Source organism: Rattus rattus, chromosome 9 (assembly GCF_011064425.1).
Source record: "Rattus rattus isolate New Zealand chromosome 9, Rrattus_CSIRO_v1, whole genome shotgun sequence".
Taxonomy (NCBI): Eukaryota; Metazoa; Chordata; class Mammalia; order Rodentia; family Muridae; genus Rattus; species Rattus rattus.
This window is the reverse complement of record NC_046162.1, coordinates 89,950,653-89,978,109: the sequence shown is the minus strand read 5'-3', so window position 1 is coordinate 89,978,109 and position 27,457 is coordinate 89,950,653. Positions and strand designations below refer to the sequence as shown.

The following is a 27,457-nucleotide window of genomic DNA, read 5'->3' as shown; positions in this document are numbered from 1 at the left end:
TTTGTTTGTTTGTTTGTTTGTTTAACATGCACCTCTCTATTGCTACTAAAGTTACTCTCTTAGATTTCCTGAGTTGCCTTCTTCTAAAAGGGAGAAGAAAGCTTTATTTTTATTATTTTTTATTTGTTGTTGTTTGGTTGGTTGGTTTTTTTCGTTTTTTGAGATGGGTTGTCTGTGATGGACAGCTTTTTAAGTCATTGCTTCAGACTTAGGTTTTGGAGATTAATGAGGAATTTTTAAAGGGTATAATGAAATACTTATTAATCAGGCTAGAGAGATGGCTTAGCATTTAAGACCACTCTTCCAGAGGTCCTGAGTTCAATTCCCACCAACCGCATGGTGACTCACAACCATCTGTAATGAATCCGATGCCCTCTTCTGGTGTGTCTGAAGACAGCTACAGTGTACTCATATACATAAAATAAACAAATAAATTTAAAAAAGAAAAGGACAAGTCATCCTGATCTCACTGTACTAAAGAAGTGTTGTTACTGCTGAAAGGCTGCACAGGGACACTTTAGAAGCCTGGAGTTGGAAACATCTGTCTGAGGGAGACTGCTAAGGCAGAGATAGATCTGAAGGGTAAAAAGATTACCCTTGTGACTTGATATTTGCTGGTTGTGATTTTGTCCATGGTGGGCAGGTGCATAGCATAGTTCATGTTTGATAAAACCGTTCTTGATAACAGAAGTACTTTGCTGGGTTTCTTTTATTAAAATGGATAAATGATGCGTAGATGGGCGTTTCCTGGGAGGTAACATAGTGATCCAGTGAATAAGCAGGAGTGGAGTACAACCTTGGTAGGTGATAACATTGTTGATGTTCTACTATCTGCTGTGAGTTAAAAATAATTAAACAGCATCGCACACTGTAGACTTAGAACTTACTATGTGGCTGGCCTCAGAGTCACTGTAGTTCTGCTTCCTCCTTAAGTGCTAGGATTACAGATGTCACCTACCACACCTGGCTTTGCTGGGAATTGTTAAAACTTCTAGTGTGTTCCATTAGACTGAAACCAGGAATGATTTTTATTATAGTGGCTCAGTTTTCTTAGACAGAGTTTAATGGAGTTTTAGAAAACACTTAATTAGTGTGTATTTGGGGAATACATGCATGCCACGTGCTTGTGTGGAGCTTAAAACACAGTTGGCAGGAATTGGGTCCAGTGCTCTAACGTAGGCCATCAGACTTAGCAGCAAGCATCTTTACCCCCTGAGGCTCATTTTTAAATGAAGATTTTGTTTCTAATATTAAAATTTACATTTTATTTTCTGAATTGCCATCCACACAGAGCTTGGAGGACTCCTGAAGTATGTACGACCTTTCTTGAATTCCATCAGTAAAGCTAAAGCAGCTCGTCTGGTCCGGTCTCTTCTTGATCTGTTTCTAGATATGGAAGCAGCTACAGGGCAGGAGGTAAGTTATATTAGTGACAGGAAGCAGAGAGTATGGAAAGAAGTGTGTTTCAGTGAAAGATGCCTACTTACTTGACTGTGGCACTGTGTGGAAGGGACAGCTGGGAGGATGCTCAGGACTTATCATGTCAGTTTCTCTTTGTTACAGGGCATTTGATACTTTGAGTCTGTTCCATGCTTTGCTTTGTAAGTGGAGATTGTCAGTGGTCCCTGGAATCCTCATTACATCAGGGTCACAAACTGATTCTTGTCTTTGAGGTATTGTATTGCCACACCTTTGTAATGTTTTCTGTGTCTGTGGTACCTTTCATCTTGTGTCACGAAGTTTCTTACGAGCACCAGTTAAGCCTGTGGCATCCTTTCTTGTCATGTTTTGTATGGCTTACGTGCCTTTATTAAGGGGTGAGCATCCATCTGTTGTGTTCCATGTGTTGGGAAGTGACTGATGTTTTTATACATGTTACTTACAAGTTTAAAGTGGACTTTGAGCTGTTCAGAAGAGGTCCTCTCAGGACCCAGTATTTACTGAGTGCCTATTATAGCCAGTAGGGATAGAGCCGACAAAACACAGTAATACTCTCATGAGGATTACATGTTAGGAGGGAAGGCAGATGAAATATAAGATGTGTGATAATACATAAAGTCGGGGGCTGGAATTGCCAGCTGCTATGTCTGATTATCTACTGTATCTTAGGTGAACTTGCAGTGACAACGAAATCCCACAGTAGTATATTGGACTGAGTGAGGGGTTTCAGAAATCCAGGACACATGGATCCTACTTTGGAATTCTATTTTGTTAAGTTTGTTTTCTTGCTTTGATGCTTTTTTACTTTTTAGATTTATTTATTTTATGTGTATTAGTGTTTTCCTGCATGTATGTATATGTACTCACTAAATATGAGTCTGGTGCCCTTTGAGGCCAGAAATGGGCATTAGATGCCCTGGAACTAGTATTATGGATGGTAGTACACTGTTATGTGGGTGTTGGGAACTGAACTCAGGTTCTCTTCAAGAACAGTATGTGGTCATGAACTGCTGAGTCATCATCTCTCCAGCCCCGCTCTGATGAAGCCAAGCTATTAACTTTATTTGCAGTCTTCAGTTTCCTTGTTTGTGGTCTATGATAGCTTAAAAATAGATGCTATCTAGATAAATGCTTTTGAATCAAAATATTATAGTTATTTGGTGAATTAAAAATACTTTTTAGAAATGTTTGTTAGTTTATTTATTTTAAATCAAGTCTTAACTTGTTTTCTAAATTGTACTTTGTATGTATCTGTGAGTTCATCTTTGGTCTGAAGTAGCATTCCTTAAGACAGGCTGACCAATGAATGTTGATTTCTGACTAATAAATGCTATTTAGAAATTTTTTTAGGTTAAAAATAATTTTTGGTTCTTTTTTTTTTTTTTCCGGAGCTGGGGACCGAACCCAGGGCCTTGCGCTTCCTAGGCAAGCGCTCTACCACTGAGCTAAATCCCCAACCCCAAAAATAATTTTTTCTTCAGGTTTTGTTTGTTTGTTTGTTTGTTTTGGAGACAGTCTCACTGTGTATCCTTGGCTAACCTGGAACTCATTATGCTGACCACCAGATCAGCCTGGGATTCAGAGAGACCCACCTGCCTCTGCTTCTGGAGTGCTAGGATTAAAAAGCACAGGCCACCAGGCCTTTAACCCTTACTCCTTTGCGGAGACACACTCAGCTCACAACATGGTGCTCTTTTTATTTGATCTGATGTACTTACTGGCTTTGTTGTATGGCTCCATGTCTGGGCTCTCTACTGTTTCTGCACATTGCAGTTGCTGTAGAAGGAAGTGCTCAGGCATGTTGTAGAAAATTTAAATAATTAATCTGTCCTTTTTTAGAGGTGTCTCACTGTGTAGTCCTGACTGGTTTGGAATTTGTTAGGTGTACCAGCCTGGCCTCATACCAATAGAGATTCTGCCAAATCTGCTTTCCAAGTGCTAGGACTGCAAGTGTACCCCTCGCTGGGCTCATTGTCCTTCTGAGTCAGGCTCTCATATCTCAGGCTGCTGTGGAACTTGAAATCCTCTTGTAGCCTCCAGGTGCTGCGATTACAGGCGTGCACTACCATACCTGCTGCATTGTGTCGTGTCTATGTGTGTGTAACTTCAGTGTTAGTTAGAGACTTTTTTGACAATTAGCAATTTATAAAAAAAAAAAATCCTGTCTATTTCTTTGATTGGATTTTCTTTTTGGTAGTTTTTTTGAGTTACAGGTTATTTGCTAATGAAAAAAAAATTCTACTTTGTCTGTGTACCCATGTTCTATGATGCATGTGTGCATGTGTTGGGGTCAGAGGACAGCTTTCTGGATTATTGGTGTGTGCTACCACACTTGACTTTCACACTTTCTCCCTACGCCCACCTTCTCTTTTCTTTTTTTGTTTTTCCTCTCTCTCTCTCTCTCTCTCTCTCTCTCTCTCTCTCTCTCTCTCTCTCCTCCTCTCTCTCTCTCTCTCTCTCTCTCTCTTTTCTCTTTCTCTCTCTCTCTCCAGGGTTTTTCTGTGTGGCTCTGGCTGTCCTAAAACTGAGGAGACCTGCCTCTGCCTTCTGAGTGCTGGGATTGAAGGTGTGCAGTGCACCACTACTTGCCTGGCTTTATATTAGTTTTCTTTTTAACTATTTTGTTTTTCCTTTTTATCTGTTTTGTTTTTTGGATTTTCTTGGTTTCTTTTGAGACCATCTTACTGTAGCCTTGAACTCACAGATATCTATGTACCCTGCCTCCCATGTGCTGGGATTAAAGGTGTGCACCAGCACTGCTTGGCTCATTTTCAAGATATTTTACTAACTAGCATTCAAAAAATTTTGTATCTCTTCTGTTCTTGATTGAGCCTTCAGCGGCTCTCCACTGTCAGCTTTAGGTAATTCATGGCTTTCTGGAATACAGTATATTCCAGCACCTTGATCCCCCTCTTCTGAATACGTTTCATGCTTGGTTTGCTGAGAACCCGTCTGCTCCTCATGGTGTGCAGTTTTCCTTTGTAATCTCCTCTCAGGTTTACTTTCTTGGGCATTTTTTCTTGTTAATGTTGATGTGATCTTAACTTCTTCAGTGACCCACATTCTATTTTATACATGTTATATTTCTGATTTTTTTACCCTTATATGACAATTATGCATTTGCCTTACCATCTTTAACATAGTTTCACTTGGGAATTATCCTATACCTTGAGGTAACTCAGGGCTTTCCCCATTCCCAGCACATGTCACATTCTATGGCTATTTAAAAATTTTTTTAGGGGCTGGGGGATTTAGCTCAGTGGTAGAGCGCTTACCTAGGAAGCATAAGGCCCTGGGTTGGTCCCCACTCCGAAAAAAAAAAAAAAAAAAAAAAATTTTTTTTTTTAGATTTATTTTATGGGCATGTGTCTTGTCTGCATGTATACATGTGCACCATGTGTGTCCAGTGGCTGAAGAGGTCAGATGAGAATGTTGGGTCCCTGAAACTGGAATTACATGGGGCATTGTGACCTGCCATGTAGGTACTGGGAACTAAAGTCAGGTCTCCTGCAAGAGCTGGCAGTTACCGTTAATAGCAGAGCTGTCTTTCTGGCTCCTAGAGTAGTTCATCTTAAAAGAATTACATAATTAGTACTTGAAGGAGAAGGACTGTATCAGACCTTTGGTTTGGTGTTCAGAAAACATTTTCCTGAATTAAGATCTGAGGTATGTATGTATGTATGTATGTATGTATGTATGTATGTTTTGTGTACATGTGTGTCTGTGAACCAGGTAGTGTCCCTCAGAGGCCAGAAGAGGTTGTTAAATCCTGGGGGACTGGTGCTGAATATTGAACATGGGTCCTCTAGAAGAGCAGCCAGTGCTCTTAACCAGTTAGACATCTCGCTAGCCTGTAGATAAGAGTTTATTTAATAATGAGATATGAACATATCTCACTTTTCCTTGTTTAGGTGACTCAAAAGTTTTTGTTGTGGGGAAATTGATACAGTGTTTGATCTTGGTTTTTTAAAATTCTCTGGTAATGTGAAAACATAGAGAAGGAAGGCATAGATGGCTCCCTGTTTTAGTGCTGTTGAGGCCTGAGGAATTCTGAGAATATTGTTAAGAGAGCTAGATTTGTGTTAAAGAGCTTTTTATTAATAGTGAAAGGGAGGAGCTGACAAAATGGCTTGCTGGTAAAGATACCTGCTGCTAAACCTGATGGATGACCTTATGTCCATCCTTGGTATCCACATGATGGATACCAAACACTAAGTCACTCAGACAAAATGACTATATGGCAAGCTGCGTGACCTTTCAATTTTTTTCTCTGGAACTGGTTTCATAATTATTACCATAGATAAAGCAAACCATATATTCAATAATTGAAAATAGATTGCAAATTTATTTGAAGGCACAGAAACTTTGTTGTTCGAGGAGGGTGTCTGTAGTGACCTTAACTGTAGTTTTGGTTAAGGCAGAAAGAACTCTGTGGGTAGGGAAAGCCAATATGTGACCTTGTGAAAATTGCTTAACGTCTGGATTCTCAGGGAAATGAAGGTGGGTGAGATGCTAGAGTAGACTGGACTGTCTCTTGCTTAGGACTGTTTTGGAGTTTTTTTGTTTTTTTTTTTTTTTCCCTCCATCTTTTTTAAATTGGGTATTTCTTATTTACATTACAATTGTTATTCCCTTTCCCGGTCTCCAGGACATCCCTCCAACTTCTCTCCCTCCCCTTCTATATGGGTGTTCCCCTCCCCATCCTCCCCCAATTACCGCCCTCTCCTGAAAAATCATGTTCACTGGGGGTTCAGTCTTGGCAGGACCCAGGGCTTCTCCTTCCACTGGTGCTCTTACTAGGCTATTCATTGCTACCTATGCAGTTGGAGTCCAGGGTCAGTCCATGTATAGTCTTTGGGTAGTGGCTTAGTCCCTGGAAGCCCTGGTTGGTTGGCATTGTTGTTCATATGGGGTCTCAAGCCCCTGTTTTGGAGTTTTTTATGTGCATTGATGTTTTGCCTGCATTTAGGTTTGTCTGTGTGAGGGTATTAGATCCCCTGGAATTGGTGTCACATGTGGGTCCTGAGAATTGAACTTGGGTCCTCTGAAGAGCAGCCAGTGCTCTTAACTGGGGAGCCATCTCCTCAACCCCTTGGAGTATTTACTGAAGTACTACATAGTATAGCGGAATCTACCAATTTCTCAGCATTTATTTTATGTTATTTGGGAAAGCACTCCAGATAAAACTGATGGACATTGTCTTAGCCTCACAAGTCATATATGACTTAAGACTATTGTATTTTCCTTGCTAAAAATATTCAAAACAGCCAGGCAGTGGTGGCACAGGCCTCTAATTTCAGTACTGAGGAGCAGAGGCAGGTGGATCTTTGTGAGTTGGAGGACAGCCTGGACTACAGAGCTAGTTCTAGAACAGCCAAGGCTACACAAAGAAACCCTGTCTTGAATACACAGAAAAACAAAATTCAGAATATTTTCAGTCCATCCATATTATGAATATATCTTGAATTTGGCTTTTTATAACATACTGCAAAACTCTTAAGGTTGTAATGGGGTTTGCTTTTAGTTTAGTTTTTGTTCTGTGGAGATCAGTTGTGTTTAACATTGGAGATTAGGTAGCCACCAGAGGGCTTCAGTGAGGTGTTAGTTAGAATTCATTAGCTTAGTCCTAGTGAATTGTCTCAGTGTTGTTTTTGTTTACTTCATGAGCTTGTCAATCTCATCAGGTTAGATTATTCTCTTCAGTTTCCCTCTCTTACAATGTCTGTCTCTCAGAAGAACTTTGAATTTACATAAGAACCCATTGCATTAGCAGTTCTCCAGAAAGTTCAGTTTCTTGTTTCATTGCCTTGAATTATTATTAGCAACCTTTACAGAAAAAATTTATTTATTTATTATATATGAGTACATTGTCACTGTCTTCAGACACACCAGAAGAGGGCATCAGATCCCATTACAGATGGTTATGAGCTACCATGTGGTTGCTGGGAATTCAACTCAGCACCTCTGGAAGAGCAGTCAAGCGCTCTTAACCACTGAGCCATCTCTCCACCCCCTATCTTCCCCTTTAATATAAATTAAGTTTACTGTATTTGTTTTTCTGTGTGAATGATAGTGTTTCACCTCTTTTTGCTAGCATAGCCACAGTGCTTACCATTACTATTCTCAACTCTTCAGGGAGAGAGCTGTGCTTTAAAGATACCTACGATGTTATAAAACTAGACATTCCAGGACTATGTGTTGAGAAATTATGAATATCTAGTAGGAATGTAGAAGAGGAAGCTTTTTCCAAAGAACACTTTTTTTTTTTTTAAATTTGAGGCAGTATCTCTATATATCCCTGACTGTCATGGAACTCACTATGTAGACCAGGCTCACTGATCATAGGGACGTGCCTGCTACTTCCTTACAAATGTTGGAACTACAGGTGTTCACCACCATGCCAGGCCAAAGAATATAATGTTTAAAAGCCAAGTTGCTTCTTGATTCCAGCGTAAGCGTTACATGTTGAGATCTTGTGGGCCAGTGTCCTATGGACTGTGTGAACAACATGGGGAGTGTGAAAGAAGGGAGTTAGAGCTTCCCTGCCTCTAACTGTGCTGAGTTGGAGGAAGGTAAGGCATCGTGTTACATGCGTGTCTCTCTTGCAGGTCGAGCTGTGTTTAGAGTGCATCGAATGGGCCAAATCAGAGAAAAGAACCTTCTTACGCCAAGCATTGGAGGTGCGTCTACTTAACAGTGGCTTCAGATCTGTCACGTTAGATAAGACGGAAGTGAGAGCAGTGCCTCTGTGTCCTGAAGGAATGTCCCTGCTAGAAGTTCTTTCCTTTTTTTTCCTTGTCTTTTTTTTTTTTTTTTTTTTTTTTTTTTTAGAACATTCTCTTATTCTACAGCTTAGGATGGCTTCAGGCCTTTGGCAAACTTTTTTGTCTCAGTCTCCGGAATTCTGGGTTTATAGATGTGAACTACCATATTTGGTGTCTTTCTTTTAAATTATTTTGATTTTTTTTCTTGAAGTTTTGAGATACTTTTGCTGTTTTAGTATAGAAAATAACAACAGTTGGTATAGTTAACAGTCCTCTGGCCATGGTAAGAAATAGTACTGGGACTGAGTTCAGCTGCTGTGTTGAACTTGATGTTATCATCAGATCTTGTCCAGAACAGTAAGTGTTCTGTGAGTGTCAACCTTTGATTGCCTTCTGTGGCTTTTCCTCTTGTTCCCTGTAATCAATGCCTTTTCTCTTTTCTAGGCAAGGCTGGTGTCTTTGTATTTTGATACCAAGAGGTACCAGGAAGCATTACATTTGGGTAAGTAAACTGGTAGAAATCAAAATAAGACCTTTAAGCTAGCTAAATGAGTGGATTCCAAATTTGGTTATTCTTACTGATTGTTAATAGTCAAAGTTTACTTCTGTCTAAGAAGTATTCTAGGTAGATTACAATTTCTAAATTAACAAATTTATAAATTTGTCACAGTAAAGTGCTGCTTTCAATTTCTGAAAGACTGGGATAGAAGTGCAGCTCAGTGCTAGTGTTTACCTAGTAGCATGGATATAAATTTCTGGGAAGCCAGCTGGGCTTAATCTCAATTTTATAGAACAGACATCATTTCTAAGCTTTAAATTTAAGGCAGTAAAAGTCATTTTATTGAAATAGTAGATGAATTTTTTTTTTCTTTTCTTTTTTTCGGAGCTAGGGACCGAACCCAGGGCCTTGCGCTTGCTAGGCAAGCGCTCTACCACTGAGCTAAATCCCCAACCCCGAATTTTTTTTTTTAAGATTTATTTATTTATTTTATATATGTGAGTACACTGTAGCTGTCTTCAGATACACCAGAAGAGGGCATCAGATCTCATTACAGATGGTTGTGAGCCACCATGTGGTTGCTGGAATTTGAACTCAGGACCTCTGGAAGAGCAGTCGGTGCTCCTAATTGCTGAGCCATCTCTCCAGCCCATGAATTTTTTTTAGATTATTTTATGCATAGTATCTTGGTAATTTCAGATTTAAGTTTTTAAGTTACAATTGCTTTATAGGCTACTATAAAGCTACTATAATTTTTTGTAATTTTTTACTTTTATTTTATGTGCCTTGGTGTTTTGACTGCATGTATGTCTGTGTGAGGTGTTGGATACCCTGGAACATGAGTTAGACAGTTGTGAGCTTCCATGTGGTTGCTGGGAATTGAACCTGGGTCCTCTGGAAGAGCAGCTCACACTCTTGACTGCTGAGCCGTTTCTCCATCACCCTGTATTTTATTTTTTAATGTTTATTTTTATGTGTATACGTCTATGAATATTTTCATATCTGTGTCTACCCATGGAAATCAGAAATGTTGGATTCCCATTGCTGGAGTTACAAGTAGTTATGAGCTGCCTGATGTACGCACTAGGATCTGAGCTGCTGAGCCATCTCCTCACATTGCCATTCATAATATACTTCAGATCTACTTTATTTTTGTTACACTTTGATTTTGGTAGGGGGAGGGAGAATGCATATATGCAAATAACACTTCGTATGTGGCGGTCAGAGAACAGTTTTAGGAAGTTGGGTCTGTTCTTCTAACTTGTGGATTCTGGATTGAACTCAGGCTTGATGATAGGCCATCTTGTTGGCCTTTAAAGTCTATTAAAATTTGAAAGTGGAGCTGGGCATGGTGCATCATACCTTGGTCAAAAGTCCACAAGTGGGATGGCTTAGTTGGCAAAACGTTTGCTGTGAACACACAAGGATCTGAGTTTGATTCCTAGAACTCAAGTACAAGGTCTCCAATCCCATTATTGGGAGACAGACAGAAGAAACCTGGAAGCTTATTGGTCAGTCAGTCTGTCTTAACCTGTGAGGCAGCCCCAAGTCTCACGGAAAATCCTGTCCCAAGAACACAAGGTGCACAGCTCCATAGGAACACCTGACATTTGTGGTGGCAAAGTTGTATAACTTAGTGAATATTCTGAGACAAACAGCAAAACAAGCAAGCCACTGCACTCCATGACTTTGATTAGGTGAGTTCTGGTGATTGGGGAGATAGCTCAGTTTATAAAATGCCTGCCATGCAAACTTAGGAATTTGAGCCCCAGAACCCATGTCAAAAGCCAGGTGTGGTAACAGACTTGTAATTCCAGTCCTGGGGAGAGAGCAAGGAGGGTCCCAGTGAGGAAAAGGAGGAGACTTTGCTAGCATGTATGATTTAAATTATTTTGATTATATAAATGAGTTCTGTTATTACATTTCATAGAAGTATGCAATGTATGCCAGTCATACTCAACTCCTGTTACCCTTTTCTCTCCCCTCCCCCCATGCTAGTCTCTTTCCTTGTTCTGATTGGCATTCCTATACTATTATGTTTTCCTCTCTAATCCAGTGGATTAAGGCTGTGGTTAACATGGATGAGAGTTTGTAGGACTACGGGCACCTCACCAGTAGGTACACCATTGAAGAAGGCGTTCTTCCTTGATCAGTCATTGGTGTCAGTTAAATCCTCCTTATGTGACCTTTAAATACCCTAGACATCTCCCATTGCCTGCTGTTGCATTTATTTTATGTGTCTAAGTGTTTAACTTGCATGTACTATGTATGTGTACTGTGTGCATGCCTATGGGAGGTATAAGTCACCATGTGGATACTGGGAACTGAACCTGGGTTCTCTGCAAGAACAGAAAGTGTTCTTAACCACTGAACCTTCTTTCTAGTTACTTTTTTTTCCTCTTCGAGACAGGTTTTTTAAGTTTGGGCTTCTGCTTTAGCCTCCCTCCTGCTAGGATTACAGGCAGGTGGTATCATGCCTGTCTCTACTTGCTCTTTATAAATAATAATATCCCATTTCCCTTATTGATTAAGTTGAAAATCGCAGGCAACCATGGAGTGCCTTGGCCTAACTACCTTGAGAGGCATGTGTCATAGGTTTTTCAAGTAGTCACACTGACTTTTAGCACCCTGAGAAAAAACAAACAAACCTTGGCTCTAGTGACTTACTGGATCTGGGACATTGAATTGGATTCTCCAAAGGATTGTGACTTTGAATTTTTTCAGAGGGGCTCAAAAACATTCTGCAGAAGTAAGACCATTCTTCCCCTAATTAAAAAAAAATATATATAAAAGACAAAATATTGTGTGGAGTAGCCATACTGTCTTGCTCCCCCTCCTTTGCTTTTAAATAACATTTAGGTTGTCCATTATCTCTTTTTACAAAAGATTGACCCTGAGGGTTTTAAGGAATGTCTATGATTGGGTTATATCAAACTTTTGGCAAAATTCCTGAGTAGGCTTGTATGTGTGCAGGAGCATTGGTTTTTAATATTTTACAGGGGCATAAAATAGTAAAAGCCATTGTTAAGTCATTTGAAGTATTTAATAAAAAATTTAATTTTTTTTTTTTTTTTGGTTCTTTTTTTTTCCGGAGCTGGGGACCGAACCCAGGGTCTTGCGCTTCCTAGGCAAGCGCTCTACCACTGAGCTAAATCCCCAACCCCTAAAATTTAATATTTTTAAATAAGGAATGCATGCTTAAAGAAATAATCCAATTTTAATTTTGTAAACAGATCTTGTAGCATTTTATTATTTTTAGCAGAAAGTAGAATATCATCTGTATAATGTATAAGAAAAGGAAGAAGAGACTTTTTCTTTTCTTTTTTTTCGGAGCTGGGGACCGAACCCAGGGCTTTGCGATTGCTAGGCAAGCGCTCTACCACCGAGCTAAACCCCCAACCCCGAGACTTCTTTTTTCTTTTTTTTTTTTTAAGATTTATTTATTCATTTATTATATATAAGTACACTGTAGCTGTCTTCAGATACACCAGAAGAGGGCATCGGATCTCATTACAGATGGTTGTGAGCCACTATGCGGTTGCTGGGAATTGAACTCAGGACCTCTGGAAGAGCAGTCGGGTGCTCTTAACCCCCGAGCCGTCTCTCCAGCCCCTTTCTCTTTTTTTTTTTTCGGAGCTGGGGACCGAACCCAGGGCCTTGAGCTTCCTAGGCAAGCGCTCTACCACTGAGCTAAATCCCCAACACCCCCCCCCCCGCCTTCTTTTTTAAGGTTTTATTTTTCCTTGTTGAGTGCCTGCCAGTAGTTGAGGCATTACCTACCCTTGGAGGGTTGTAGCGTGAGTATATGTGGAGGCACTTGAGTCTATAATATCTCCCTTTAAAAGAAGAACATCGGCAAACTGGCGTGTAGCATTAGCATTTTCATGTGCCAGTTGTTTAACAGTGATCATTACTGCATCCCTGTCAACTCTCAGATGATTGACTGTCTGCAAAAGATGGAAAACGAAATCTTGATGTGGTTCATCAGGTCCCATCTAATATTAGAAAGTTTTTTCAGTCTTTTTTCCAGAATCTGGTTAGGCCATGCCTGTAAAACCAAAGCACTGATTTGTTCATAAACCTGAGGGGGATATGTGATCTGTCACTGATTATCATTATGTATGCCTTCTATTAACATTTCAAAAGTTAAGAGTTCATTATTTTGTTTTTTCTTTTTTTTAAAAAAAGATTTATTTATTTTATGTATATGAGTACACTGTAGCTATCTTCAGATAAACCAGAAAAAGGCATTGGATCCCATTACAGATGGTTGTGGCCACCATGTGGTTGCTGGGAATTGAACTCAGGACATCTGGGTTAGCAGTCAGTGAGTTAATCCTGAGACATCTCTCCAGCCCCTATTTTGTTGATGTTTAATAGCTTGGTCCTGACATCTTTCTGAATAATTAGTCTTCTGAAGTCAATATTTATACCTAGTAAAGCAAGTATTTGCTAAGATCCTCCACCAGAGGGAAGGAAAGATTTCCCAGAAATAGAATCAAGGAGAGAATATAAAAGGAACAGTTGGTCCATATTGAGCACAAGTCTGCTGAAAATCCTTGAGTCTTAATGAAACGGGAATATAATTTCTAACTTGTGCCTTGGGTTATTAGGATTGGGTGTCTCACTCACTGGTAAAAAAGAGTGGCTTCCATGTCTTTTTGACCTCTTGCACTCCATACAAAGTCTCTTAGCTGATAGACTTGTGCTATGGCTTAAGAGAAGTTAATTCTCTCATGGAGGTGAGAAACTTCCTTAACAACCTTGGTAAGAGATAAGTGAAACATCAGGAAAAAAGTTTCCATCCTATCAGGAACTTTGTTTAATGGGCAGGGTAGAGAGTAGGGGAAATTGGAGCCGGAGGTGGGGGAGCAAAGTCAGCACAAAGAAGAGAACCCTCAACTCTGAGAAAGAGAGAGACTTCACAATATATCTTGAGGTTCTTTGTATATTTCCTGTGTTCTTCTTTTTCTTGATCACTTTCATTTTCAAAGTTAACTGTCATTTTAATCCATTACTGTTTTTATTTCTTTTTAAAGCTGAAAAACATCATTAGGATTTTTTTCCCTAGTCCTCTTACATATAATTTTCCCTTAAGGCTCTTCCTCAGTGTGACCAAATGCTGGGATTCAGAGATCCCTCTTCTGGGAAAGAAGGCTGAAGTTTGCTAATGAACTCGGGGAACTTCATCAACTGATAGCATCTGCTTTAACTCTTCCTTCCAGCAACTTTGTTACTCTTTGAACCCTGCCCCATCTTTTTATCTCCAGTGAATGCTCCTACCTTATACTTGTGTGCACATGATTCCCAAGAATTCCTCACCTTTTAACATTTTTCTCCCTTTTTCTTTTTTTTCTCCCTTTTTCTTTTTTTTTTTTTAAATCTCCATATTTTATCTTCTGGGCCACCTATAAGCACCTGGGTTTACTCACTGGTTCAAGGTCACCTGATGATGGCCTCAAGGAATTAAATGGGCTGTTGGACTGGCCACAGCACAATTGAAGCTGTGACAGTTTTATTGAGAGCAGTCAGATGCTTTATATCTTTATCTGCAACAGAATATAATGACAGTTGCCAGGAACAATACAGTTGTAGTTGTCAGGATACAATGTTTGCAAGGTATGTGGGGTATACAAGATTAATGTCTAAGACCAAATCTCCTGTCAAGTTTCCGTGCCTCAATGACTACTAAGGGAACCCACAAAGTGGTCTGAGTGCTTCACCGCCTGAGAGAGTGCCTCAGTCTCTCGGGAATGCTCAGTGTGCCCCAGGGGCCGTGGAATCTAATGTGAAAAACCTATGACGAATGCCTCTTAAGGCAGCTAGGCCAGGCCAGCTCCATGATTTCTTGCAGAAAAATATTGCCAGTATTTAGTGTTTATTCTGCAAAAATGGCACTTTCTTATTTATTTATTTGTTTGCTTATTTGTTCGTTTGTACATTTTTTGAAGCAAGGTTTCTTGGTTGTGTCTTTGTGTTGGAACTCTTTGTACACCAGGCTGGCCTGGAACTCTGCCTGCCTCTGCCTCCAAAGTGTTGGGATTAAAGCTGTACACCACCATGTCTAGCCAATAGTTTCATGTTTTAAGAAGATAGTAGCTTAAAAAAAAAAAAAAGATAGCTTTATAACATTCGTGTGTGTGTGTGTGTGTGCGCGCGCGTGTGTGCGCGCGTGCCTGCGCGCGTGCCTGTGTTGTTCCTCAGGTGTGTTCTACCTACCTACCTGCCTGCTGGCCTATTATTTTATTTATTTATTTATTTATTTATTTATTTATTTATTTATTTATTTATTTAGAGACAAGGCCTCATGGAGCCCTAGCTGGCCCAAAACCTTTTTATGTAGAATAGCTGGCCTCAGCTCACAAGATCCATCAGTGTCTCTGGCTCTGTTTCCTGAGTGCTAGAACTAACAGCTGGTGGTACTGTGCCTGACTCCACCTTGTTTTTGAGACGGGGACTTAGGACTTCCTGGTTAGGGTACACTGGCTGGCCATTGAGCTCCTGGGGATTCTCCTTTCTCTGCCTCCCCAGAATTGGGATTAAAAGTGTCACCATGCCTTGACACATACCCCCCATTTGTTTGTTTCTTGTTTGTTTGTTTGTTCTGGGGCTTGAACTCAGGTCCTTAAGTTTGTGTGGCAAGTACTTTACAGACTGAGTTATCTCCCCAGCCTCTAAAATTCATCTTTCAGAGTTACATAATTCAGTGATTTTAAAAACAAAAAACTGTATTTACTAAGTTTGTGCAATGACCACCACTAATTTCAGAACATTTTTATCACTTCAGAAAGAGGCTGTCTTTAGTCTCATTAATTCTTCATTCCTCACTCCATTTTCCAAGCCCTAGGGAACTGCTGCTTGATTTCTGTATAGATCTTACTGTTTAGGACAGTTTATATGAATGCAGTCATATAACATGTGGTCATCTTTTACTTAGAATAATGTTCTTGAGAGTCACCCATGTTGTCACGTGTGTCGGCACTTGATTATTGCTAAACAGTTGTCCACTGGATGTACTGTTTGTGTACATGTGTGCTGGTTCATGTATGTATGGAGACTAGAGGTTGATGCTGGGTATCTTCTTCAATTATTGTTCACCTTAATTTAGAGACAGGGTCTCTCACTGAGAGTGGTGGTTCATGGATTGGCTAGACTTGATGGCCACCAGTTGCCGAGGATCCTTTTACCTTTGTCTGTGCAGTAACCTTTCACTTGGGTGCTGGAGATCAAAACTCAGGTTGGTGTAGAAGCACCTTACCATTTGAGCAGTTCCTCAGCCTATGGCTGGATCCTCATTCATCATGTGATAGAATTTTGTACTGTTTGTGGAATACTGTTGTTTTACTTGCGCCTGTTTTTATTTTGAATACAGGCCTAGAAGTGGAGTTACTGGCACAAGTGCTAGTTATAGTTTTTTGAAGAGCAACCAAGCTTTTTCCCAAGGGGCAGAAACATTCTCATCAATACTATCTTTTATTGTAGTTTCCTTAATGTATATAAGTAGGATTTCCTTATGGTTTGATTTGCATTTCTTTAATGATACAGGATGCAGAGCTAATTTTAATTGAGTTACTTACTATTACTAGGTTTTTGTTTGTTGTTTGTAGGGTAGCAGGATCTTGGTTTGTAGCCTTGGCTAGCTTTAACTCATGGCACTCTTCATACCTTGAGTGCTGGAATAGCAAGGCTGAGCCACAGATCCAGCTCTGTGTTTTCCCTTGATTCTTAAATCCTAATTTTTCACATTTACTTACTGGTTTATCTATCTGTGTGAGTGCATGTATGTGGCATCTGTGTGGGCGCATTTGTGGAGGTCAGAAGACAGCTCAAGGAAATCAGTTCTTACCTGCTGTGTGGTTTTTGGGGACTGAACTCATGGGAGGCTTGCAGGCATGTACCTTTATTAGCTGAATTATCTTTCTGGAACTTGCTCTATAAACCAGGCTTGCTTCAAACTAAGGACTCTCTCTGTCTCTGAATCTGAGTGCTGGGTGGGATTAAAGGTGTGTACCACCGTGCCGGACTACCTGCTGTCCCTGTTTTTATTTTGTATTCAATTAATTAGCATTTGAAAATATTTAGTCCCATCAATTAGGAGGATTGGTATTTGCAAGTATTTTCCCCCATTCTTGAGTTATTTCTTCACTTTTTCAGATGTTCTCATTTTGTAGTACATTCTGGTGTACTGTACTATACTGTGTGTGTGGTGTGATTGCATATGTGTATGCATGTTCATATATATACACATTTGTTCGTGTCTGAGGGCACAGTTTGACATTGGGTATGTTCCTTGACTGCTTTGCACCTTATGTTCTGAGGGAGGGTCTCTCCCCTGAACTTTGGATTCAGCTAGTCTAGCTGTGTAATTTTCTCTGTGAATTCCTGGTCTCTACCTACCAAATCCTGGGGTTATAGGTGGAGCTGACATGCCTGTTAAATTTTTTTATTTTATTGATGGTGTCTTTTAAAGTAAGTTTTGTGCCAACAAATGGCTCAGCAGAGGACCTGAGTTTAATTCCTGGATCCCATGAGGTAACACATGAGATTGATGTCAAGAGTTGTCCTCTGAGGCCTGTTGGGTGCAGGCCTTTAATCCCAGCACTCAGGAGGCAGAGGTTCAAGGATAGTTAGAGCCACACAAAAAACCCTATCTCAAAAAAACAAACAAAAATCTTGTCCTTGAACTTACAAGTGTTTGCTGAGTCACTAATGGGCTTGGGTCCCCCACTTGTGTGCACGTTGAATAAAGCACATTTAAATTATAATGAGGTGCTGTTTATCCTTTTCATTTCTTTTGTTGTTTATCCTACTGGTATAAAAATTAATTGAAAGCCTTTAGTTGTTTTTCTTCTGAAACAAGGTTAAACTATGTAGCCTTGGATGGCTAGAAACTCAGAGATCTGCTTGTTTCTGCTTTCCAAGTGCTGAGTTTAAAGGTGTACACCACCACACCTAGCTCTTTGTTTTATTTTAAAGAGGTTTTATAGTTGCTCTTTCTTTTCTCTTTCTTTTGGAGACCAGGTTTTACTATGTAGCCCATGTTGGGTCTGGAGTTAATTATATGGGGGTGGGGGCGGGCTGGGCTCATGCTCATACTTCTGTTTCAGCCTCCTGTTACAGTTATAGATGTGCACCATAGCCTTAGCGCTCATAATTAGGCCTTTTATCCATATGAAGTTATTTTTGTACATGATATAAATGATAGTCTTCTCTGAGTTGGTGAAATAAGGTGTATCTGGAGACTATTGGTGTATCTAAAAACTCCTTCCTTGCCCCATGAGCCCTTGTACCCTGTTCTCTCTGTGTTTGGCTTGTTGAAGCATTTTCTTTCCGTGTAGCCCAGTCAGGCTACCTCATTCTGTCACAGCTCTCTAAGAGCTGTTATTTACAGTCACACCTTCACTATGTCTGCTTCCAGGGTTTCTTACACAGTTCTTTGATTGGTAGGTAGATGGGAAAGATTCTTACAGTAAACTTAGGTGTGAGTGTGTAGGACTATTAGCTCCAGTGTTGTAGTTAGAATAAAAACTTCAGAGATACACAGTTTTCTTTTGAAAGCCCATTAGAAAGAAATTTAGTTCTTGCATGGGCTATAAAAGTGACCTGTATGAGTTTCAGAAGGTTTCTTCTCAGTGCCATAAGTGGAGAGTGAGATTTTATGGTGTTATAATATTAAAATTAAAGCCAACACGAAAATCTAGAAAAAGCTTCAAGGCTTGTGATTATAGGAGGATCACTGGGACTTGTTAGCTTCCAGGTTAGGTGAGAAAATGGGAGTCCCAGAGTTAGGAAGAGACTGCCTCAGAGAAGTAGGTAGAAAGTGGAAGGGGAGAGTGCCTGGTGTCCTTTTGGTGTCTGTGAGCGCAAAGGCATCGTACCTATGTATATGCGTGCATATTCTTCAGTCACACAGTCACAAAATTAAAACAAACCTATCTTTTTTAAAATAAAAAATATGTATATGAGTGTTTGTATGTACCATATATATGCCTGGTGCAGAAAAGGGCATTGGTTCCTCTGGAAATGGAACTACAGATGGTATGAGCCACCATGTGGGTCCTAGGAATCGAACCAGGTGGTCTGCCAGAGCAACCAGTGTTCTTAACCTTTGAACTTTCTCTTCAGCCCCAAACAAACCTTTTTTTTTTTTTTTTTTTTTTTGGAGCTGGGGACTGAACCCAGGGCCTTGCGCATGCTAGGCAAGCGCTCTACCACTGAGCTAAATCCCCAACCCCAAACAAACCTTTCTTTGGGGGTGGGATGGGGAGGCTGAGTATGGCAGCTCACACCTTTAGGCCAGCTTGGTCTTCATAGTCTTGGTCTTCTAGGCCATCCACAGCTACGTAGTAAGTTCCTATCTTAAAAGAGTGGGTGGGGGTAGCGTGGGGGTGGGGTGGAGGCAAACAAACACATATGTGTATTTTTCTTTTCCAGGTTCTCAGCTGCTTGGGGAGTTGAAAAAGATGGATGATAAAGCTCTTTTGGTTGAAGTACAGCTTTTAGAAAGCAAAACTTACCATGCTTTGAGTAATCTGCCGAAAGCCCGAGCTGCCTTAACCTCTGCTCGAACCACAGCAAATGCTATCTACTGCCCCCCTAAATTGCAGGCCACTCTGGACATGCAGTCAGGTAACAGGCCCAGCAGTGCATGAGATGCACTTTCTTACTGCTCACCTTATCTTAAGCATGAAAGGAATGGGGATGGGGCTGGGCGGGTTGGGTGGGATAAGGGTAGAACTGAGGTTGGAAAACAATTGGCTAATTTGGCTCAAACTTCCTCAAAGAAACCAATTACAAGGCTGCCTTTCTAATCAGCGTTTTCCTAGTAACTGTCTAAAATAATTAAGAACATAGTTATTAGTGCGCCTGGCTTGAAACTTGGCTGTCAGAGCCATACCTTAGGGGTCTCACTTAATTTACCTCTTAGTTACTTACTAAGAATGGTTGCAGTTGTCTTCCAGACTGGCTTAACATATGTGGGAACCAAATCTATTAGTCTCTTAAGAGACTCTCGGAAACTTGTAGGATTTTTTTTTTGAAAGGGCCACATATCAGGGCTATTAGAAGATAATCCTAATTTCAAATGTTCTGTCTTTTCATAAACATGTACCCTGTATATTGATTCCTGTATATCTTTCTGGACCCAAATCAGATGCCTCTTCTGCATATGTCCTTTGTTCATTCCTTCTTTTTTTTGACACAGGCTCTCATATAGCTCTGAACCAGGCTGGCTTCCAACTCACAGATTCACATCACCTCTGCTGGCTCTCTGGTTTTGCTTTTGAACTAACTTATGTGTGTGATTTATTTATTTTTATATGACTGGGTGTTTTGCCTGCATGTATGTGTGCTACTTGTATGCCTGGTGCCTACAGAAGCCAGAAGAGAGCATTGATCTGGGACTGAAGTTACAGATAGTTGTCAGCCACTATGCGGGTATTGGAAATTGAACCTAGGATTAGACTCTTCTCTCCCTGGGGGAGATGTTAGGTTATAGGTAAAGGTAAAGGTGTTAAGCTACAGTATAGAGAGGAGCTTCTCAGCCTATTAGCTACTAACTTGCATGTCATTTCAGGTGAGAACATACAGTGCATATAGTCATTTTAGCTAACATTAAGCTCACCTGGAGGAACCAAATTGGGATTAGCTAGATAAACTTTGTTATTAGCATAAAGAAATACTAGCTAGTTGCGTGTTTGTGGAATTGGGTTATATGAGATTTATTATACACTGATTGCATATAGGCAAAAATACCTTCACAGATAAGGTCTATTTGAAATGAAAGAAATAACCTGTTGTGGAGTGTTACCAATCAGGAAAGCTGCTTCAGTATGAGTCCTGGATTTAACCAGGTGCAGTAGCACACATTCTTCTCCCAGCATTTGGAGGGAGAGGTGGGTCTCTGTGAGAGTTGGAGGCCAGCTTGGTCTACATAGTGAGCTCCAGGACAGCTTGTGTTACCTAGTGAGACCCTTTCTTGAGAAATTAAACAAAGAGAAAATAAAAACAAAACTCAATTTAGAAAAAGCTGCATTACTAACTCTCTTTTTTAAGATTTATTTATTTATTTTACACTGTAGCTGTCTTCAGACAGTCCAGAAGAGGGCATCAGATCCCATTACAGATGGTTGTGAGCCACCTGTGATTGCTGGGATTTGAACTCAGGACCTCTGGAAGAGCAGTCAATGCTCTTAACTGCTGAGCCATCTTTCCAGCCCTCATTACTAATTCTTTTTTTTTTTTTTTTTTTTTTTGGTTTTTTTTTTTGGGGCTGGGGATCGAACCCAGGGCCTTGCGCTTCCTTGGCAAGCGCTTTCCCCCTGGGCTAAATCCCCAACCCCTCATTACTAATTCTTATTTTTTTTTTTAGTTTTGTTTTTCTTTTGAGATACAGACACATGAAACCCAGGATGACCTTAAAATTGATTTGTAGTTGAGGATGACTTTATACAAGTGATCTTCCTGTTTCAGCCTCTAAGTGCTAGGATTAGAGATGTTTGACACCATTCTAGTTTATTTGGTGCTGGGTTTAATCAAGCACTTTATTATATCTCAGCCCAGAGCTGATGTTACTAATTGAGTTCAGTCATGTGGTCCGGGCATGCGTGTGTCAGCTCACTGGTCTGTCTGTCCAGGTGATGTCCTGGAGGTTAAACATTTGTTCCAGTGGTGGTAGGACTAGGTGGTAAGAAGCAAGGGACCAACCACACTGTTTGGGTTTGGGGTTCCTTTTGAATTGGGTCTCTAAGCCCTTTGAGCATTTAAAAAGGTAGTGTTGATCAGTGAGGCTAGAGACCTGGGGTTCTAATGTCAGCTCTTGGGAACTGGCTGTGACTTGTGGCAATTCCTTTGTTTACACTTGAGCTCATTAGTAATTTGATGCTGTTGGGGTCAATTTCTAAGGCTTTTTATAGCTCTCTTATGGTTCTGTTATTTTATATGGTCCTTTGTTCTTTCTGTTCATTGGCCAGGTATTATTCATGCAGCAGAGGAGAAGGACTGGAAAACTGCATACTCGTACTTCTATGAGGCATTCGAAGGCTATGACTCCATTGATAGCCCCAAGGCCATCACATCTCTGAAGTACATGTTGCTGTGCAAAATCATGCTCAACACGTAAGTGAGCATTATCTGGAGGATGAAGAACTCTAATATTTCAACCAAGTATGCAGTACAGCAGAGATGGCTTAGGTGGGGAGTTGGGCCACTAATAGGTGTAACTGTAGCTGCAGGCGATGGGGCTGGTTGATAGAGAGTGGGGTGGTCAGAGGTGTTCTGTACACTTTCGCTTGTTGCTCTTTTAGACTTCGGGAGATGATTTTAGAAATTACTTAACTGGGAGATTCTCTTGGAGATTTCTCACTCTTCAGATTTCTGTCCTCACCGGTGTTGAACACAGGACAGAGTTCAGGAAATAGATAGTAGGCTAGTGTTAGCCAACTGGTCCCCCAGAATGGGAGACAATGAGCCAAGTAAATCTTTTAAAAGCGAACTTTTAAGGGCATGATAGTTAAGTGGGGGTAGAGCCTGACCCCAGAGCCTCATGTGTGGTAGGTAATCACTCCCTAACCTAGGGTCAGGACTTTTAAATGTGTTTATTTATTTATTTATTTTTTAATTTCATGTCTGTGTGCGTTCTGCCTGCATGGGAGCAGTGCTGGCAGAGTTCAGAAGAGGGCCCCAGATTCCCTCAAACTGGAGTTGCACACACTTGTGAGCAGCTATGTGTGTGCTGGGGATTGAACCCATGTCCTCTAGAAGAGCAGTCGGTGCTCTTAACCATTGAGCCATCTCTCCAGCTCCTGGATCCTGATTTCTAGATTTTCTGGGTTTTTTTGTTTGTTTGTTTGTTTTGTTTTGTTTGTTTTTTCCGGAGCTGAGGACCAAACCCAGGGCCTTGTACTTACTAGGCAAGCGCTCTACCACTGAGCTAAATCCTCAACCCCGACTTCTAGATTTTCTAAATTTTCTATTTTTATTATTTCTTCCTTCCTTCTCCCTCCTTCCTTCCCTCCTTCCCTTTCTTTCAAGGGGGATATGCCAGGGAACATAGGATTTCATGTTACCCAGACTGGACTTAACTTGATTTTTCAAGATGGTTTCAAGAGCAACAAGTGCTCTTAACCACTGAACCATCTCCCCAGACCTGGTTCTCAACTTTTTATGTAGATAGAGATGATGTTAAAGGCACATTTATGCTGTCCACGTGTTAGGATCACAAACGTGAGTTACTATGCTGGGAAACACACCAAGGGCTCCATGCATGTCAGGCAAATACTCTGCCAATTGAGCTACACCCTCAGGGTTGTGTTTGAATAGGATACAACCTCCCCCCACCCCCCGTCCCTCCCTCCCTCCCTATCTCTCTCTCTCCCTATCTCTCTCTCTCCTTCACTCTTCTCTCTCCCTCTCTCTGAGATAGACCAGCTGGCCTTGAACTCACAGAGATCCAACTGCCTCTGTCTCTCTAAAGGTATGAACTACCATGCCTAGCTGTGCTTTAATTTTGGGATGTTTTTACTTTTCACCGCTAGCCTTGGCCAAGAGTGAAGAAAACACTTAACTTCTGTAGTGTTGGGACTTACGGGTTTGTTTGATTTTTCTCTCAGTTTAGCCTTCACAATGGAATTCCGGTTAGTAGTTAGCCTAAACCTATGTCTTGGAGCAGTTTACCAAGTTACTGTTTTTTTTTTTTTTTGTTGTTGTTTTTTTTTTTTTTTTTTTTTTTTTTGTTTTGTTTTGTAGCCCAGAAGATGTCCAGGCTTTGGTGAGCGGAAAGCTTGCACTTCGGTATGCAGGGAGGCAGGTAGGGAATATTTCGACTGCACTTGTACTCTGAAACCAACTTATTGTCAAGTTCATGATATTTAATGGGATCAGTGTTCCTCAGGTCTCCATCCTCCCTTCTCCACTCCATTTTTCTCCCTTAGCTCATTCGTTGGGCTTTCTTTACTGTTAAATTTTGGCCTAGAAGGTCAGTGTTGGGTTCTGTTATAGACAGATAACTTGAGGGACTTACAGAAATATATTGTAGCATTTGCTATTAGGTTACAATTTATCTTTGGCCAGATCTTCCTGTTGTGAGCCTGACTTGCAAATAGAACCTATGTAGAATCTGATATCCTGATTCTCTGGGTTAGATACCTGCTTAGGTCTAGTACAAAATGCTGTGGGGAGGTCAGAGTATCTGGTATAAAAACTAGCTTTTGGGACCCACCGTAGCGTTTCTCAACTTCTCTTTTGCTCATACTATGAATCTGGTTATTCTTTAAAGAGAGGCCTTAGTGGCTGATCACCCTTTTTGTATTTGGGTAAATGTGGATGACTTTTTAGACCACACACTTGTAAGGATGATGTCCCAGGCGTGTGCCCTATTCCCTCTTTGCTCTTTGACTGTCATAATTAAATCAAAGCAATCATTTTGAATGTCAAGTATGGTTGTTTCTAAATAATGAACAGATTATCAGTGAGCTTGCTAAATCTCTGGAATACTATCAACAAAAATTGATTTCTCTGTAAGTGGTCCTAATTCGTTGTTTCTTCAGTAAAAGTTTCAAGTCAGATTATAGTTCTGATTGGAATACTGGCTTTTACTGTAAAGACTTTTCTTATAACTGGAATTGAAGCTGGGTGTGATAGCATATACCTTTAATTGCAACGTTAAGGAGGCAGAGGTAGGCAGATCTGTTAGTTCTAGGACAACCAGGGTTACATAGTAAGACCATGTTCCAAACAAAGCAAAGCCAAACAAAAAGAAAACTAGAGTTGTAGAGTTGAGATGGGATCTGCAAGTGTCCAGGAAGAGGACGGGGGTAGCTGAGAGTGGTGGACATAGACTTTGAACATTGTTGTGTGGCTCTGCGTCCCAGCGTGTCCTCATTATGACATTTATTATCTGGCTGTGCTCCTGAGAGCCTCGTGCCAGCTGGTTGGCCACATAGACTTGCCTCAGAGACCGGAGGAGCTCCCTGTTACTTTGTGCCTCAGTGACCCCTTTTAAAAGAAGCCAGGCTGATCTGGAGAGATGGGTGTTGAGTGTAGACTTGATAGCTTGTCAGGTATCTTAAATTTCTCTTAGGCACGGGGTTGGGATTTGGCTCAGTGGTAGAGCGCTTGCCTAGGAAGCGCAAGGCCCTGGGTTCGGTCCCCAGCTCCGAAAAAAAGAACCAAAAAAAAAAAAAAAAATTCTCTTGGGCACTGTATATTCAGTTCTGGCACACTGTAGGGTTTTAATATTCAAGTGTAATACGTGGACTACTGCCTGAACCTCAGTGCAAACCTCAGTCAGTTCAAGCTAGTAGAGTGACCCTTGATAAAACCCAGGCATTATCAGGTTTGAGGACAGAAATATCGGGTGCATGTGGAGATAAAAAATCATGGAATAAGGAGAAAGGAATCATCTGGAAACTTATATTTAAGTCACTACATTTCAAAGGGAAACTGGTTGGCATACAGTGATGTTCAATGCAGAACAGATCATGTTCATGAACTTTTATTTATTTTTTTAATTCTCAGACAGAAGCATTGAAATGTGTGGCTCAAGCTAGCAAGAACAGATCACTGGCAGATTTTGAAAAGGTGAGCATGGTGTTGAATTCATTGTAGGACTTTAAATAACAGCTTCAGCAGTGGTGTCATTCCAGCATGTGGGAGGCAGAAACAGGTGGATCCTTGAGTTCTAGGCCAGCCTGGTCTACAGAGGGTTCCAGGATAGCCAGGGATACACAGAGAAACCCTATCTCAAAAATAAACAAAACCAACTCAAAGTTAGAGATTATATGTTGATCCTGTAGGCTCTTCACCCAAAAATTATCAAAACCAGGAAATAGTTCTATACAGTGAGTGCAGTGGGATGCTGAGCTGTATTTAATTCATTTGTATATGCTTTTTTATGTCAAATTGTCATTTGGAACTGGAGAAGTGATTTCACAGTCTAAGAGAATGAACTGCTCTTACAGAGGACCTGCGCTCTGTTCCCAGCACTCACATCGGGCAGCTCATAACCTCCTATCACTCCAGCCCAGGGAGATGCTAACCTCTGGGTCTGCAGGCACCTGCATTCAAGTACACACACACACACACACACACACACACACACACACACACAAAGTTGTTATTTATATGTACGATAAAGTTACTTACCTTTACTTTGTGGTAAAGCGATAATTGGGATGGCCAAACCATACAACTGTCGTGTCTCATAGCTTAACTCTAGGCCTACTTCTTCCACACAGAACAGCTTTAGGTATCCTAGGCTCACTTTGTTTATGTCAGCTGTCTGTCCACCTGTCTGTCCGTCCATCCATCCATTTTTTTTTTAAGATTTATTATTTATTTTATGCATATAAGTACTCTGTAGCTGTCTTCAGACACACCAGAAGAGGGCATCACATCTCATTACAGATGGTTGTGAGCCACCATGTGGTTGCTGGGATTTGAACTCGGGACCTCTGGAAGAGCAGTCAATGCTCTTAACCACTGAGCCTTCTCTCCAGCCCCATTATTTGTTTTTCAAGACAGGAGGATTTCTCTGTGTGCCCCTGGCTGTCCTGGAACTCTCTGTAGACTGGGTTATCCTCAGACTTACAGAGATCCACCTGCTCTGTCTCCTGAGTGCTAAGACTAAGAGTGTGCACCACCACTACCTGGCAGTTAGCATTTCTTGAGACAGAGTCTTGCTGTGTATCCCACACTGATCTGAAACTCAGAGCAGTTTTGCCTCATTTTCCCAAGTGTTGCACTTTACCTAGCTCTAAGAGAAAAACTTCCTCAGGATGATGCTGTAGGCTAAAATGGGAGAATCACTTCTTTAAACTTTAGGATGGGACTTGTGTATTTTTTTTTTTCTGAACTGGTGTTCTCTTAGTCTGAGTTTAGTAAACCAGACAAAGAGGCATAGAAAGCTTCTGTAACACCCACCCCTCTCCCAACGAAATAAAAAACAGCCTAGACAGGAAGCCCTCAGAGAGAACTGAAGTGCTGAAATGTAGTCTTCACAGTTGATGGCTTCTGGCAGGGCTTTGTGTTGGGGAAGACTCAGTTTTCTTTGACCGTGTTCCAGTGAGTATGTGGGCAAAGCAAAGTGGACTTCCGTTGCGGTAAAAACATAAAATAAAAGGTGAGCGACTCAGGGTTGGGGAATTTAGCTCAGTGGTAGAGCGCTTGCCTAGCAACCGCAAGGCCCTGGGTTCGGTCTCCAGCTCCGAAAAAAAGAAAAGAAAAAAAAAGGTGAGCGACTGGTTCCTGTGAGGACCTGGGCAGTGGTTCTCTGGATAGTTCCGGCTCCGTGAGGCCATAGGAACTAGCACTAATTGATCTCAGCAGCTCCACACTGGCCCCCATGGTGCTCTCTGACCCAGGCGGTCCACGAGCTGTTCAGTGTGGCGCCCTGCCATGCTGTTTCCCTTTCACTCACAGTTCCCTTGGCAGGTCGTTACCACGCCAGGCATACACATCCCAGTTCTGTGGCGGGCTTGGCGTGTCCCACTACCATACCTTCTCTTGAACTCCATTAAGTCACCACATGAAAGAACACACCACACAATAGCCTCTGGTCCAATTGATAAGATATAATTTGCCCATCAAGACAGCACAAAATCCTGTACACACTCATCCCTTAGAAATATTCATTATAGGGTTGGGGATTTAGCTCAGTGGTAGAGCGCTTGCCTAGGAAGCGCAAGGCCCTGGGTTCGGGTCCCCAGCTCCAAAAAAAAAAAAAAAAAAAAAAAAAAAAAAGAAATATTCATTATAA

General features: G+C 41.0%; 1 protein-coding gene across 1 annotated transcript in view; it reads left to right on the top strand.

The window, feature by feature from the left end:
- Positions 1-27,457, top strand: part of Psmd11 (proteasome 26S subunit, non-ATPase 11) — a 44,165-nt gene that overhangs the window by 7,944 nt on the left and 8,764 nt on the right. Inside the window, exons 3-9 of the mRNA XM_032912038.1 lie at positions 1,292-1,416; positions 8,049-8,120; positions 8,649-8,706; positions 19,138-19,332; positions 21,675-21,819; positions 23,449-23,509; positions 25,219-25,281. Of these exons, the coding sequence (XP_032767929.1) occupies positions 1,292-1,416; positions 8,049-8,120; positions 8,649-8,706; positions 19,138-19,332; positions 21,675-21,819; positions 23,449-23,509; positions 25,219-25,281 (719 nt within the window). The remainder of the gene's footprint in view (positions 1-1,291; positions 1,417-8,048; positions 8,121-8,648; positions 8,707-19,137; positions 19,333-21,674; positions 21,820-23,448; positions 23,510-25,218; positions 25,282-27,457) is intronic.